The sequence below is a fragment of the Sus scrofa genome, chromosome 2 (genome assembly GCF_054392235.1).
Source record: "Sus scrofa isolate SSC_HxYL_T2T_F1_AM1 chromosome 2, Sscrofa_HxYL_maternal_Yorkshire_Landrace_v2.0, whole genome shotgun sequence".
Taxonomy (NCBI): Eukaryota; Metazoa; Chordata; class Mammalia; order Artiodactyla; family Suidae; genus Sus; species Sus scrofa.
The window spans coordinates 157563305-157580439 of NC_139384.1; the positions used below are offsets into that span (position 1 = coordinate 157563305).

Genomic DNA, 17135 nt, shown 5'->3' on the forward strand with positions numbered 1-17135 from the left:
TTTTTTAATTTCCTTCTTGATTTCCTCATTGACCCATTGGTTTTTTAGTAGCATGTTGTTTAGTCTCCATGTCGTTAGTTGTTTCTCATTTCTTTTCCTGTGGTTGATTTCTAGTTTCATGCCATTGTGGTCAGAGAAGATACTTGAAATAATGTCTATACTCTTAAATTTGTTGAGGTTAGCTTTGTGCCCCAATATGTGATCAATTCTTGAGAATGTTCCCTGTGCACTTGAGAAGAATGTATATTCTGATTTTTTTGGATGTAATGTCCTGAAAATGTCAATTAAGCCTAACTTTTCTATTGTTCCCTTTAGGATCTCTGTTGCTTAACTGATTTTCTATCTAAATGATGTGTCCATTGATGTGAGTGGGGAGAAAATACTTTAAAATGATGCTACTGAGAAGGGCTTAATCTCTAGAATATACAAGCAACTTATACAACTCAACAGCAAAAAAGCCAACAACCCAATGGAAAAATGGGCAAAAGACCTGAATAGACATTTCACCAAAGAAGACATACAGACGGCCAAGAAGCACATAAAAAAAATGTTCAACATCCCTGATTATTAGAGAAATGCAAATCAAAATTACCATGAGATACCACCTCACACCAGTCAGAATGGCCATCATTAAGAAGACCACAAATAACAAATGCTGGAGGGGGTGTGGAGAAAAGGGAACCCTCCTGCACTGTTGGTGGGAATGCAAGCTGGTACAACCACTATGGAGAACAGTATGGAGGTACCTTAGAAAACTGTACATGGAACTACCATATGACCCAGCAATCCCACTCTTCGGCATACATCCAGACAAAACTTTCCTTAAAAAAGACACATGCACCTGCATATTCATTGCAGCACTATTCACAATAGCCAAGACATGGAAACAACCCAAATATATATGATGGAATACTACTCAGCCATAAAAAAGAACCAAATAATGCCATTTGCAGCAACATGGATGGAACCAGAGACTCTCATCCTGAGTGAAGTCAGAAAGAGAAAGACAAATACCATATGGTATCACTCATATCTGGTATCTAATATACAGCACAAATGAACCTTTCCACAGAAAAGAAAATCATGGACCTGGAAAATAGACTTGTGGTTGCCTGGGGGGAGGGGGAGGGAGTGGGAGGGATTGGGAGCTTGGGGTTAATGGATGCAAACTATTGCTTTTAGAATGGATTAGCAAGATCCTGCTGTGTAGCACTGAGAACTATGTCTAGATACTTACAACGCAGCACGACAATGGGAGAAAAAAATTATGTATGTATGTATGTGTAACTGGGTACCCATGCTGTACAGTGGGGGAAAAAAAGAAAATGTAATAAAAAAATTAAAATTAAATTAAATTAAAAAGAAATACCCAGCTGTGTAACGCACAGACAAGGAAAAGACTAATGAACTCTTGCCCAAGAAGGTGCCACAAGTGCAGAGAGTCTGCAAGACGCCAAAAGTGTGTTTATGTAAAGGACACAGAGCCAGGCTTAGATTCTATAGGAAGCCCATTTCAAGCCATCTCTAAACTGAGCCAAAAGGCCATGCACAGGGACAGACCAACTGGTTTCCTGTCACACACCCATACCTGCTAACCAACACACTGCTGGAAGGTCTAATTTTGGATTCAGCAGCCATGACAGTTCTGTTCTGTTTTGTTTTGTTTTTCTCTTTAAAAGAAGACTGCTCATATTTCATTTTCTGGATGCAGTGGCTAGCCAACACTCTCACATTCCCTTCAAAGGAGGGGAACAGAAGTTACAAGGTGTCTTGTCTTTGATGTCCCCCCAGAATGATCCACTCGTTTAAGAATGCCTGCCTAAAATGCCTTTCTAAATCCACCTCAGGATCCAAGAAAACGTGAAGTTTCCCAAAGTCTGAATCACAGCTTTCATCACTTCATCCCCTGCTCAGAAACCTCTGTGTGGCTGCTTGTCGCCGAAAGAATAAAGCCCATTTTCCATAACCTGGAATCCAAAGCAACCTACAGACTGACATAAGTCCATCCTTCACAAATGTTCATATCCCTGCCTCACGGCTTTGCTCCAAGTGGGGTCACATCTCGGCTTGGTGACTTAGTGACCATACCACTTTGAAAGCTACTTAATCTGAGCTTCAAAACGCCACAGATGAAGGAAACAGCTTTGGCCCTGACATAACAGGAGTCAATAAATACTGGCTTGTTGTGCCAAGAATCAAAGAGAGTGTTTGGCAGAGGACAAGAACATAACAAACCAAAGATAAGAAAAAGTGCAGCTGGGCAAACCTGTTCCCCCCCCCCATATTTTGCATTTTGTTGTATTCTAATTTTCTTTCTTTCTTTCTTTCTTTCTTTCTTTCTTTCTTTCTTTCTTTCTTTCTTTCTTTCTTCCTTCCTTCCTTCCTTTCTTTCTTTCTTTCTTTGTCTTCTGTCTTTTCAGGGCTGCATTCATGGCATATGGAGGTTCCCAGACTAGAGGTTGAATCGGACCTGTAGCTGCCAGCCCACACCACAGCCACAGCAACTCAGGATCCGAGTCACATCTGCGACCTACACCACAGCTCACAGCAACGCTGGACCCTTATCCCACTGGGCGAGGACAGGGATCGAACTTGCAACCTCATGGTTCCTAGTCGGATTCGTTTCTGCTGCGCCATGACGGGAACTCCTGGGCAAACCTTTTCACACAGGAATCTGGTAATATGTATCAAAACACAAAGTGCATATAACCCTTGACCCAGAAATCCCACATTGCTCCACCTACCCTAAAAGTTCAATGAATAACAAGCGGGGATATATGTAATCATAGAGATTTCATTACAGCACTGTTTATAATAGCAAAAAAATTAGGAGCAATCAAAATGCCAATTAGGATTGGACCAAGAAAATTACATAAGAAGACGCTATTGTTAGGGGATGAAAATTGCTTTTTTTTTTCCTGAATTGTTTAGTATTTTTTTTACAAGATGCATATATAATTTTTCCCAGAATCAGAGCGGCTATTTAAAAAATAATTTTTAGGAGTTCTTGCTGTGGTGCAACAGGATTAGTGGCATCTCTGCAGCACCAGGGTGCAGGTTCAATCCCCAGCCTGGCACAGTGGGTTAAAGGATCTGGCATTCACAGCTGCAGCATAGGTGGCAACTACAGCTTGGATCTGATCCCTGGCCTGGAAACTCCCTATGCTGTGGGGCAGCCAAAAAAAAAAAGGAAAAAGTAAAGAAAAAGAAAAAATAATTTTTAAGAAAACGCAAAGGAAAAAAGTCCTGAAGGATGTTTCCCGTGGATTCCCCAGGCCAATTATCATTCACGAAGAACTGGTGAAGGTTTAGCTCACCTTTTCAAACTAGACAATCACCCAAAAGAGCTGATAAAAATGAGGATGAAATGAAGTATACAAAATGAAAGACATGTGTTTTTTGCATAAAATCAGACAATTCTGTTCTTTCACCATTTCAACAAAAAGGAAAAAATAAACTCTATTCTTTAAACACAACCGTTATAGTTAATCCAAAAGATCTACATTCTATGTGCAGTTTTTATTATGAGAAACTGAAAAAAAAAATTATATGGTAGTTGAGAGCAAACCCATCTCGGACACATTAATGAGACATGGCACCCACACTCGGTGTGCTGCTGAGGCAGAGTCTACACGACCAAAATTGGGGGAGCAGAAATGATGTGCCCACGTGATGAGGCTTCAGAAGGGACTTTAAGTTTCTGGGTCTCGATTATTTGAGTTTGAGGGCTTTATGTCCCTTTAAATGATGGGGGAATAAAAAATTCAAACCAGGAGTTCCCTCATTGCTCAGCAGGTTAAGGATCAGGCATTGTCACTGCTGCGGTACAGGTTCAATCCCTGACCTGGGAACTTCCACATGTCTCAGGCACATCCAAAAAAAAAAAAAAAAATTCAAATCATACAGAACACCACCAAAACAAAAGAGGGAGTTCTCGTCGTAGCGCAGCAGAGACAAATGTGACTAGCATCCATGAGGACGCCAGTTCGCTCCCTGGCCTTGCTCAGTGGGCTAAGGATCTGGCATTGCTGTGAGCTGTAGTATAGGTCGCAGATGCGGCTTGGATCCAGCATTGCTGTTGCTGTGACTGTGGTGTAGCCAGCAGCTACAGCTCCAATTCAACCCCTAGCCTGGGAACCTCCATATGCCATGGGTGAGGTCCAAAAAAGATGAAAAATAAAAGAGTAAATTACCCTCTGAAATCACAGTTCACAGCAATAATCACTATTAAAATATGGCACTTGTAACAGTTTAAAAAAAAAAAAAAAACACCATTTCAAAGGAATTAAATGTTTTTCATCCATTACACTGGCAAAAAATTTAAAGAATGTTAGCGTCAAGTCCGAACAGTGTTGAAGAGAAATGAGCTTTCATGTGCTAGTGATCAGGGTGTAAATTAATGTGTTAACACACTTATAACCAAATCTATATAAACTAAAAATATGAGGACCAGCCATTTAACTTTCTTTTATCGAGAAATACTTCACATACCAATAAATTCACCCCCTTGAAGGTGCACAGTTCCGTGGTTTTAGTACATTCAGAGTTGTGCAGTCATCCACACTAGCTCCCGAATACTTTCATCGCCCAACAAGAAATCCCATACCAGCAGCAGTCACGCCCTCCTCTCCCAGCCTTGTTGCCCGTGGCAACCACTTACCTACCTCCTGTCCTGTGGATTTACCTATTATGGGCATCTCAAATAAACTGCCTCAACTGCCCTTCTATAACTGGCTTCTTTCACTTAAAACTGTGTTCTCAAGCTTCCCTGTTGTGACAGGAGCCTTTACTCCATTTCTGTTTCATGGCTGAATAATATTCCATGGAGTGGATATATCACATTTGGGTACATATTTAACAGGTGACGGACATGCGGCCTGTTTCCACATTCTGCCTGTTACGAACGTGGTGCTATGCGTGTTCCTGCACAAACTGTCGCGTGGATATGTGTTCAATACAATGCAGGATTGCTGGGTCCGATGGAAAGTCTGTGTCTAGCTGTGTGAGGCCGTGAAAACCTGGTTTCCACAACAACTGCACCATTATACATTCCCATCGGCAGCGTGTGAAGGTTCCAGTTTCTCCACATCCTTTCCAGCACTTGGCGTTGTGTGTCCTTTTCGTTACAGCCATCGCAGCAGGGCTGCAGCGGTATCTCGCTGTGGCTTTACTGTGCATTCTCCTAAACACTGACCTTGCAGAGCATCCTGTCACACCTGCCAACCTTTGGGGATTGACTCCGATGCCCTGCCCACATTTTCGCTGGGTTGTCTTTTTATTCCTGAGTTGGAATGTTCCTTTATATATTCTGGACACTACACCCTTATCAGATACATGGCTTGCAAATATGTTCTCCCGTTCTCTGGATCGTCTTTTCACCTTCTGGACAGTGTCCTTTGAAGTACAAAGTTTTCAGTTTTGATGAAGTCAATGTGACCTACTCTTTGTTTTGTTGTTTGGCATCTTGGTGTCCTATCTCAGAAACTACCGCCTAATCCTAGACCACAAAGACTGACTACCGTGTTTTCTCCTAAGAGCTTAATAGCCTTAACTCTTTCATTTAGATGTCTGATCCCTTTCGAGGTAAGTTTGTATTTTGCTGTGTGAGGAGATTCATCTTCATTCTTTTGAATGAGGATATATAGTAGTGCCAGCACCATATGTTGAAAAAAAATACTCTTTTCCCACTGAATTATTATGGCCTATAGCTTTTTAAACACTACCTTAAGTGTTCTATAGACTGTGCCAGTGGTTACATAACTGTACCTCTGCGAATCTGTCAAAATTCAGTGAATTGTACACTAAGAATAAATTTTGTTGTATGGAAATAATAACTCAATAAACCTGACAATTACGAATTCTCTTTTCACACATTACTGTATGTCAGCTATATCTCAATAGTAAAAACAATTTTCCTTTAGAGAAACACTCACATATAGCATATATAAGATCATATTCTTCACAAATATTACAGTACTGTTTACAATAAAGAGTAACTAGCAACCATCTGAATGTCTGTCAAAAAGGAAAAAAGCTAAAGAGAATGCAGCATGATGATAGGATTGAATGCTGTGCAGCAGTTCAAAGGAATAATCTAGATTTTATAAACATCAATGGATAAAGTTTAGAAACATTCTATTTAAAGAAGGTAAGTGCCCACAATGATTTACACAGAATGAAAACATGTATGTAAAAAACATACACAGGGAGTTCCATTGTGGCCCAATGGTTAATGAACCCATGTAGCATTCATGAGGACGCAGGTTCGATCCCTGGTCTTGCCTAGTGGGTTAAGGATCCAGCGTTGTGGTGAGCTCTGATACAGGTCACAGATACGGCTTGTATCCAGCACTGCTGTGACATGGTGTAGGCCGGAGGCTACAGCTTCAGTTCAACCCCCTAGCCTGGGATCCTCCATATGTCACAGGTGCAGCCCTAAAAAAGACAAAAAAAAAAAAAAAAAAAAAAAACCACACACACAAAACCATACTCTACAGGTTCTATGAGTATCTAAACCTATCTCTTAAAGGTCTGGAAGAATATTCAATACGCTGGCAACGTTCATTGCCTCTGGAGAAGGTAAAAAGGCACCAGGATTAGATAGGACAGGCAGAAAGCAGCTGAGCTGCTATTCTTCCCCAATGGGAAATCTAGTCATTGATTATTTGTGTGATAAAAATTAATAGTATATAATTTATGTGAGACAGAAGCTACAAGTACGCAATCACAGCTTTTCAGTTAGGTGCTCTCATTTGGGCTTTCCTGCACCCAGTCTACACACACACACACACACACACACACACACGTCATCTTACCAATTCGGATTCTCCACACTTTCCCGGAAAACAGACTCTTCCTTCATGGATGCATACTGTGTCCACGTAAGGCAGTGACTCCTTATAGCCATGTTCCTTTCCTGAGGATCGAACCATGACTCCTCTTCTAACTGGATATTAGGTACCTTTAAAATGTTCACCTGTCCAAAAAAGGGAGGACGGCTTTCTGAATTTAGGAAGAGCAAGCTACATAAGGACTATATCCAGAGCTGCCTTTGGTCATGGACTATTAAGAGGACAGGTGACCCTGATACACCGAAGATGGCTCCCCAATGGTTCAAAGTCCTTGATAATCAAACACACTAGGACCTTACTAAACGGTGGTAAGGACATGCAAATGGCCCAGGATGTATGCGGGCTGCAGAGTCCGTGGCCTGATGTTCCCAACTGCTAACCACTAAGCAAATTATCAGCCTCCTTCCTGTCTCTTGCAGGGCTGCTTATGGCCTTCTTAAACTGATGGATTCTAATTGGAACCACTTACGGGATCACATGCAGGACACTACCAGATAAAATATTTTCCTCATTTTAAACTCTGTCCAATATCTAGACATGCAGGCTTTCCGAGGTGGAGGACACATGGAAAACTACAAAGGCAGAACTGCACAAGTCAGAGGTGTCCTTAAATTATTCAAGAATTGAGATACAAGACAAAGTTGAATGCCTTTTTAAATAATAGATTCAAAGCGTGTATATAGGGCAAAGGCAGGGTACACACTCGGTGGAAAAAGCCGGCAATAATTTGCTGCATATACTGCAACATATTGCCATCTGGAAAACAAAAGAAAGTTCATGTTCATTGTCATATCCACTAAAGAAAGTGACCGTGTTAATCCCTGATAAGAAAGTGATCGAAGCAGCCACGTGTTCTATATACAGCACAACAAAGCAATTTGCAAGCTAATCAGCGGAAGCCCTGCTGGATTTTATATCACACAGAGAATCACTTCCGGGTTAAAATGACCATTTGAGACATTTTTAAAAGTGTGCATCAACACGCTCTCCTCTTACTTCCTAATGATTCTACAAGGACTCGTGTCAAGAATCCCTCTGCGGTTAAAGCAACGTGATTGAAAATTTCCACTCACCTTTTTCCAACAATCACCAGAGTGCTTAAGGATTTCAAAGAGAGAAAACAATTTGCTATCATGAAGATTTCGTCATCGACACCGTTACTTCACAGAAACACACAAAAAGATTTACACAAGGTGCTGAGAACATCACACTCCCAAATCACCATTCTCTCTGACAGTGAGATGGCAACTGAAGCTTTTCTTTCCTTACTCAAGCTCGGGCTAAATATTTACCATCTGCCCGCTTCTGATCGTTCTTACCTAACAGTCACAGCTGGCCACTGACAGATTACAAAGAATGGCCACTTCATGCAAAACGTCCAAAGTAGCTCTTAAATTAACTGTAGACCATCGCTGTGAACACTGGGCGCCCTCCGAAGAGACCAAACAGGATAAAACGATCTCTGAGAACACCTGTCAAGCTGAGGTTGGAGAGGGACAGATGCCTGCCTTCAAAGGGCTACGAGGCTGGAGAACCGGGAGCGTTCTCAGGCTCCTCTCTCCATTAGAAAGGCGATCTCTCCCCACGACTGTTTGAAAATCACCCAGTGTCACACCAAATCTGATGAAATTTTGAAATGAATTTACCTTCCTTAACATCTCTGGAACCACATTCTGACAGACTGCAATCCTCTTTCTATAGATGATCCCTGTCGACACATCTAGAAACAGAAAAGTTTACACTCAAAAAAAAAAAATTTTTCAAGGGAATGTATTCCTGGGTTAAGGTGAATAAAACTTTTAACATCCATCTCAACTCCATGGAGAACTTTTAAAGAAAATGTTTTGCCTCCAAACTCGGTGTCCCTGACCACTTTTCTGGACCCGATCCCTCCAGAGATCTGTGAGCATAGGAATAAAGGCGAAACAAGTAGCTACTCCCACCGCACATTCTAGAGTCAAGGATGGAACAGTTCTTCCCTGCTCGGGAAGATCCGTGTCAACACTTAGAAGGCCACGGCCAATGAGCCTCCTGCTCAGCGCCAACCAAGAGGATGCTCTAACAAAGTGATGGAGAATGTGATTCCGCCACCTTCTGCACCAAACATGTTTTCAAGCACAGGCTTCTGGCGACAAATGTAAACTTGAAATTAATTATATTAGGCACAATGCTCTCTCATAGGGCAGCGGGCTCCCTGTGCCTGGAACTATTCTGTTTTGGAATAAAGTTTACAGACTAGCACTAGGTACTTAAGAAAAAATGCAATAAATATGAGTTGAGAAAAAAGGAAACCACATCAGAGAAAAAGATAAATTCTGAAGTGTTGTCGTTTGCTCTGTGAATTACTGTGACTCAGCCACGCTCCTGCAGGGTTTCTCAAAGCTCTGGCTGGAACAGCCTGAACCTTGGTGCAAACACCCTGACTGCCAGAACTTGTCCGTGGGTGAGAAACTGCCTCATCGCTGGCCATGGGCACTCCTTGGGCTACGTCATCCCGTATCTGCAGCACACCTGCTGAAATGGATTAGCCACTCCCAGAGGCAAAGATGGCCCTGCCAATGGTAGAAATTATAATTAGCTATGGAATATGCAACACTGCTCTCTCATTTGATCTTCTCAACAACCTAAAGGCAGGATTGCTATTATTTTCCCATTTAATAGATGAAGAAATGGAGCCTCCCAGATGTTAGGTAATGCAGAGAGTAACTTGCAGGACCTGAAATCAGATTTCTCCAATGCCACGTCATACCTTTCTCCCACGCTGAGGGCAGGGGCCTGAGAAAATGGTTTTTAACTGTATCGACACAATTACGGGAAGTGCACAAAACACCCTCACAACCAGAGCCAGTTCTCTGTTCCCTGAGCACAGAGAAGGTCTCAGAGTCGTGGGATAAACAGTAGCATCTTATATGTTTTCTTTGAAGGTTTAAGAGCCCAGGAGAGCGAGCCTGGCTGCCTCCAAAGGTTTGGAGGTTGGTGATATGTATCATTATTGCTTCCTGCATTGCCCAGCTCTCTAGTCCTAACAAGGAAAAGGCTTCTCCCTGAGATGCGAACGACAGAGAAGAGGAAAGACTCCTGCACTCCAGGCCAGGGGTCAGGAAGCATCTTCTCTAAAGGGCCAGACGGTAAGTATTTCAGGGTTTGTGGGCCTTACCATCTCTGTCACAACAACTCTATTGTTAGAAGGCAGCAGCCACAGATAACAGGTGAACAAACGGGCAGAGCTGGGTGTAGGTAAAACTTTATTTACAATAGGCAACACAAGCATAGTTTGTCAAGCCCTGTTCTAGTCAATACCGAACCATAGTGTTAAGCAGAGTTTTGAGACCATAAATTTTTTTTTTTTTTTTTTTGCTTTTTAGGGCGGCACCTATGGCATATGGAAGTCCCCAGGCTAGGGATCAAACCAGAGCTGCAGCTGCTGGCCTACACCACAGCCACAGCAATGCTAGATCTGAGCCTCGACTGCGACCTCCACCGCAGCTCATGGCAATGCCAGATCCTTAACCCACTGAGAGAGGCCAGGGATCAAACCTGTGTCCTCTTGGATACTAGCTGGGTTCATTACTGCTAAGCCACAATGGGAACTCCATGATTCTAGAATTTGATCACTTGACAGTCACATCTATTCTATCATCTATAAGATGATACAAGAATATAGCAAGGGGTAAAGTCATGTCACCTTGGGCAAGTTATTGAACCTCTCTATACCTTGGTTTCTTCATTCATTCCATAAGAATAATAACTCCTACCCCTTGCATTGTTCTGAGGATTAAGTTAATGAAAGCAACAGTGCCTGGCACATATAAAGTATTCAAAAATGTCAGCTCTTACAGGTGTCATCAATTCTTAATGGAGAAAGTGACAAGGGTGTAAGGCAAGCCTCCTACTGCTGGAAATGCTGGTCGCCTCGAACACAGAAATACACCTGTTAATAGATCTGTTTAAAATCTAACAGGCCACAAATACACACACACACACACACACACACACACACACACACACACACATACACCTTTACAAAAATCACATCACTTAATGATCATCACTGAAGTAAGGTAGATTTGGAGAACTTACCTCTTTTCTCCTCCACAATTTTTACAGAGATGACATTTTTATCCATGGGGTTCGGATACTAAGTGAAAACACACAAAGAAAAATTACCATTGATTTTTTTTTTTTAACCATAGTGAATTACTTCACAGTAACCAGTTATTTGCAGGAACAATAAATATTTTCCAAGCAATCTCTAAGGCAAGTTTTCATTCAAGAGTCTTAATTTTACTTCTTTGGTACATCCTATCATCAACTGGACTGGTATGAAATCTAGAGAAACTTTTTTTTTTTTTTTTTGGCTGCACCTGAGACATGCTGAAGTCCCCAAGCCAGGGATCAAGCCCAAGCCCAAGTCACAGCAGTGACAACACTGGATGTTTAACTCGCTGAGCCTTCAGGGAACTCTAAGAAATCTTCTTTAGAGTCAGCCTAGCCCTGGGTGGACAGGGGTAGGTTAGGTTAAGCTGATTAATAAATAATGCTATTAATATTGAACTAGCCGTAGAGGATTTACCCTGCTACCCTGCGTGTTGTTTCTTCAAGGCACTGCACTAAATGCTTTATATGCATGATCTTGTTTAAAAACGGCCTCTCTGTTGTGACTGTGTCATGTGGCATCACTATTCCATCTTTTAGAAATGGAAACTAAATGAAATCAGAGCGCATAGGATCACCCAGCTAATCTACAGAATTAAACCAGGCCTAAGACAGAGTGAGACTGCTGTGCTGCACTCTTGCCTGGTGGCCGGGCCAGCCTCACAGGAGGGTTACTACAGACAGAGTCTATGCCAGGGGCTCAAGGAACAGTTCACTGATTAAATGCTCCTGAAAGACGGTGAGGAGGTAACAAACTTGATATGATAACAGCTACCATTTTCGTCCTAGGCAGTTTGCATACATTATTTTAGTTTAATTCTCAAAACTATTCCATGAGGTACATGCTGGGTTTTTTTTCCTTTCACGTCTGAGAAATAAGACTTGGAGAAACTAAGTCATTTGCTCAAAAACACCCAGCTAAGGGGCGTCAAGACTGGAATTTACACACAGATACTTCTTTTGCCTTCAAGGTCACCCCTCTCAACCTACCCTCAAACCCCTCCATCACTGAAATCCCACATTCTCCCTGCTCAGATGCAACAAGAGACTCAGAGCATGGAAGTAACATCTTCAAAGCCATCAGACAAGCAGGCTGCAGAGCAGGCTCTGTTCCCACAGGTTTACAGCTTCATCATGCAATCTAATCTGAAAAGGAAACTACAGGGTCTTATCCAAAAACAGCATGAGGTGCAAATGAGGAGGTGAAAGCAGCGAACAGGATGTAGGCAGGAGTCAGAGGCCTCTACTTAGTAAGCGTGAGCTTTAAGCCTTCCAAACCCAAGAAACGGTATACAGGACTCAGGGAGCAGGGAGGGTCTCCCCTACCCCACTGCAGCTGTGCGTGCGTGTGTGTGTGTGTGTGTGTGTGTGTGTGTGTGTGTGTAAGAGGTAGAATGACTGACCAATTTTCAGGAAACAGGGCCCATCACGTTGAGACCTTTTTTGTTTGGCCGCTCCGACAGCATATGCAAGTTCCCAGGCCAGGGATTGAATCCAAGCCACGGCTGCGACCCAAGCCGCTGCAGCTGCAGAGACTATGCTGGATCCTTAACCCACTGTGCCTCAGCGGGAACTCCCACACATTCTTAAAGATATCTGTGTCCCAAAAGACATGGGATTAGAACACAGACTCTACAAGAACAGGAATTTTGTATCTGCACCATCCAGCAGTGTCTGGCACATAGTAGGCACTGGGTGACTATCTGCTGAATGAAAGAACGATCTGGAAGAGAAACATGCTGCCCTCAGGGGTCATTGTGGAAACTAAACCTCACTTCCTTCGGAGACCAATCTACAGAGGGCCCTGGGCTCTGTCCTCAGCTTCCTGACAGCTCTTCACGCTCCATGCCCTAAACTCTGCCACTGACACTACTGTCCTGACAACTGCGAGCTTGATAACTAGTCGACAACTCAGCTTCTTAAACGTTTACTCATGCATTCATTCATCCATTCATTCTAGCTCCAGAAAAAAATGCTCAGAATGACGATGATGATGGTTTTCTTAAAGTTTAGCCTTCAGCATTTTTTTTTTTTTTTTGAAGATAAGGCCCATTTACAGAGGATGAGGTTTAGCTATTTTGTTCCTCAGCAAGAGGCCTCACTTACACAAAATCCTTGAAGCTGGGGAGAGAGCTGAGACCCACACAGATGCCCTGAATTTTTGTGTCCGTGTGTGTGTGTGTTTGCGTGTGTGTGTGTGTGTGTGTGTGTGTGTGTGTACAAAACAGAACTTGAGTGTAAAAAGTTAAACGAGAGTATGAGGGTACTGCCTTTACTGCCGTTCTAGTTTACTCGAGTTCTATTATCAATACGTCCTGACTGACTGAATACTATAAATAAGTTGTAGGAAGTTGTAAGTTGTAGGAAGATCGCTGAACCAAATCATGAAAGAACTTGGAAAGGTCATCGTCAGAAAAGGCTCATGTAAAAAGTTCCCAAGTTGTCATTGCTTCAAAGTTATCAGTGAAATTCCTCAAGATTATAAGCTCAAATGATTTATTTATGCTTGTATATAACCTTAACATTTGCTCATTAAGCTGAAGGGCATTGCATGGTAAAAACTATTTATTCTTCACTGAATAACGTGGCGCCTCACCATGCCACACACTGTTCTAGGCCCTAGGGATACAATAATGAAACAAACAACATTGTAGCCTCTTAGAGAGTTTACATGTTCGTTAGAAAAACAAGCAAAACAATAAAACACATAAGGAGAAAATAAATCAGACCAGGAGATAATAGGAGGATGGGAAATACTGAGCGGGGCCATTAAACTCATTAGACAATTCTTGTAAATTACAAAGTAAAACACGAGTTTCCTTAGTCAAACACAGGAGAGCCTAAACTATTCACTCTACTAAACTCATCTGCAAGATTCAAGTCATTTTCCTAGGCAGCTACTTTAGGAGCTGAATAGACATAAGCCTCAAGTTTCCTTCCATATGTGAATGAGAAAAAAAAAAAAAAATCAGCAGTTTATTTACAATAGCTAAATACCGTGACGTGAAAAGCATAGAGTTTAACGTTCTTAAAGGACTTATTGTGCGGAAGCGCCCCCTAGCGGGCATCACTTGAAATGGTCTGACACCATCTTAAGCCAATGAATATTTGCGATTTAATTCACAAAAATTTACCTGGGGGGCGGAGAGAAGGAAGGCTACTGGGGGGCAGGGGGGCATCACTAGGAATGCCAATTTGGGAAGGCAAGAAGCAGGTGAGCAGATTTTTCTGGACACCTTTCATACACAGTGTGACAGTGGAAAGGATCAGGCTAGATCAGGATCAAGCCCATCAAAGGCTTACTGAGCATCTCTGCCTGTGCAAAGCACTGTATTAAGGTCACCATATGTATTATCTCATGTCGTCCTCCCCCAAACAAGGAAGCCTATTAACAAGTACTATGATAAGGAGTCTCCGTGTTAAAAACATAATGGTTGGAGCCTGCACACAAGCAGGGCAATCCAGGGGTTTCCCAGTCCCACTCACACTAGGGACTCTCAAGGAAGCAAAGTGGTCTAGTGGATGACCCAGACGTCTGCCATCCTTGGATGGCAAATTCCTTGCCATCCTTGGAGCTGACTCAGTGCACCACTAGCTGCAGTGGCTAAGAATTACCTACCCCAAGGGGCTATGCACATTTGCTGTACTTTCTGGGTGTCGTTAGAGATTTTTTAAGGTATGATTAGGTTTTATTTTGAATTGACTTATAATTTTTACTTTCTTCACAGAAGGTGTAAAGTAACGCCTTTCCCCAGGATATAAATGTGTTGCAAATTTCACTGCATTATCTTATGTGTAGGTAAGTCTACCAAGGGAAACATGCAGACTCTCCTGCATTGTCAGGTACTTTGCTTTCATTTATGTTTTACATATTAAAAGGTAAGAAGCCAAAAATTGCAAAGTAACGGCTAAAAAAAACCAAAATATACATTAAAACAAACACTTCGCTATGAGGAGTAAGAGGCCAAGAAATGGAGTCCATCCAACTATAGGAATAACTCTTAATATATTTCTGGAAGTGGATTTGTGAAGGTAGGGTGCATTCGTTTTTCTTACAGGGGAGAAAGTACATAAGCTTTCATAAAGCCTACTTTTAAGAGAGAAAGGAATTAGTAAAAGAGCAACTTTCCAAAAAGCTGAGACGTCAATGTCCGCCTCTTACAACACTCCCTCCACCAAAAAAGTCAACGACTCCCTAAGGAGCTACTGTGGACCAACTTCCAAAGGACATTATCCAAGAGGGGACAAGGAAGCAGCTGCGCTGACATATCAGTATTAGTCCTGCAAAGAAGGCCAAGGGGACCTAAAATAAGGTATATTTTATTATACCTTATTTATATTAACGCGGTATATTGTGTAATATATTAACACGGCAGTTGTGCAAGCATCAAGGGTATCTGCTACTCATGCTGCTGCCGACACGTACACGCAAAGGGATGGGGCTGCAGGAAAGAGATGAGGCCTTCAGCTACACAAAGAAATCACCATAGGCTGGGCCAAAATCCTACTGAGACCTACAGGCAACAGCCTATCTTAGAAGAAAGACAATGTGCATTTTATACCAAGATCAGATGATCAGTCAAAATTGCGATGATCAGGAATTCCCATCGTGACTCAGGGGAAACAAATCTGACTAGCATCCATGAGGACACAGGTTCAATCCCTGGCCTGGGTCGGCGGGTTAAGGATCCGGCATTGCCGTGAGCTGTGGTGTAGGTTGCAGATGTGGCTCGGATCCTGAGTTGCTGTGGCTGTGGTGTAGGCCAGCCGCAGCAACTCCGATTCGATCCCTAGCCTGGGACCCTCCATATGGCCCCGGGTGTGGCCCTAAAATGACACACACCAAAAAAATTTCAATGATCAAAGACTAAACCTATTTTAAGTCAACAGATATTTTGAATGGCTGTTTACAGGCCGTCCCAGTAGGAGGACGAAGTAGAAAGAACAAACAAGGAGGCAAGACCTGAAGCCCAGATCACATGCTGCTATCTGTGACGCCAGACGGTGGACCTCCAGCTGATCCCAAAGGCCCTCTGGCAGGACAAGCCACGATTCTAAACAAAGGCCAACCAACGTCACTTCACCCCCATTCATCCCAAAATGTCCCCATCACTGGCAATGACATAATGAAGTTTTTTCAAAGAAACGGTTTATACAACTGTAACACAAAAGAAAATCCTCTTATCTAAACATTAAATACACACAAAAACCCTATTCATTTAAAGATAGGGAGTCTAGGGAGTTCCTGTCGTGGCACTGCAGTGAAAAGGAATCCAGCTAGAAACCATAAAGTTTCGGGTTCGATCCCCGGCCTCGCTCAGAGGGTTAAGGATCCGGCATTGCATTGAGCTGCGATTAGGGCATAGATACGGCTCAGATCTGGCATTGCTGTAGCTGTGGTGTAGGCTGGCAGCTACAGCTCCAATTAGACCCCTAGCCTGGGAACCTCCACATGCCGCGGGTACGGCCCTGAAAAGACAAAAAATAAAATAAAATAAAATAAAAATAGAGTCTAGCAGTTCTCTTGTGGCACAGCAGGCTAAGGATCCACCATTATCACTTAGTGGCTTGGGCCACTGCTGTGGTATGGGTTCAATCCCTGGCCCAGGAACTTCTGCATGCTGTGGGCCCAGCAACCCCCCACCAAAAAAAGAAAGAACAAAACAAAAAATATAAATTAAAAAAGTTTAAAATGTAAAGTGAAAAAACAAAAATATAAACTAAAAAGAAATTTTAAAAAATTAAAGAGAGTCTGGAAAACAGAATGAGTTCCCCCCCCCCCTTTTTTTTTTTTGGCCTCCATGTTTTTCACAGAACTGGAACAAATAATCCTAAAATTTATATGGAACCATAAGACTCAACATTGCCAAAGAAATCCTCAGGATAAAGAACAAAGCAGGAGGCATCATCTTTCCAGACGTCAGACAAAACAACCGGGCTACAGTAATCAAAGCAGTATGGTATCGGTATATGAATCAATGAAGCAGAATAGAGAACTTAGACATAAACCCACACACCTATGGCCAATTAACCTTGGACAAAGGAGGCAGGACTATACAAAGGGGAAAAGACAATCTCTCCAGCAAGCGGTGCTGGGAAAGCTGGACAGCTTCATGTAAATCAATCAAG

At 42.4% G+C, this 17135-nt stretch overlaps 1 protein-coding gene across 6 annotated transcripts in view; it reads right to left on the bottom strand.

Annotated features, from left to right (window-relative positions):
• Positions 1-17135, bottom strand: part of PRELID2 (PRELI domain containing 2) — an 81782-nt gene that overhangs the window by 54161 nt on the left and 10486 nt on the right. For 2 of the 6 annotated variants that reach the window (XM_021084956.2, XM_021084958.2), the window contains exons 2-5: positions 10932-10989; positions 8498-8571; positions 7925-7948; positions 6816-6976 (exon numbers count right to left, since the gene is read on the bottom strand). In XM_021084956.2, the coding sequence (XP_020940615.1) occupies positions 6816-6976; positions 7925-7948; positions 8498-8571; positions 10932-10989 (317 nt within the window). The remainder of the gene's footprint in view (positions 1-6815; positions 6977-7924; positions 7949-8497; positions 8572-10931; positions 10990-17135) is intronic. The other 4 variants (XM_005661780.4, XM_003124063.7, XR_014838976.1 and 1 more) reach the window with 2 other exon arrangements.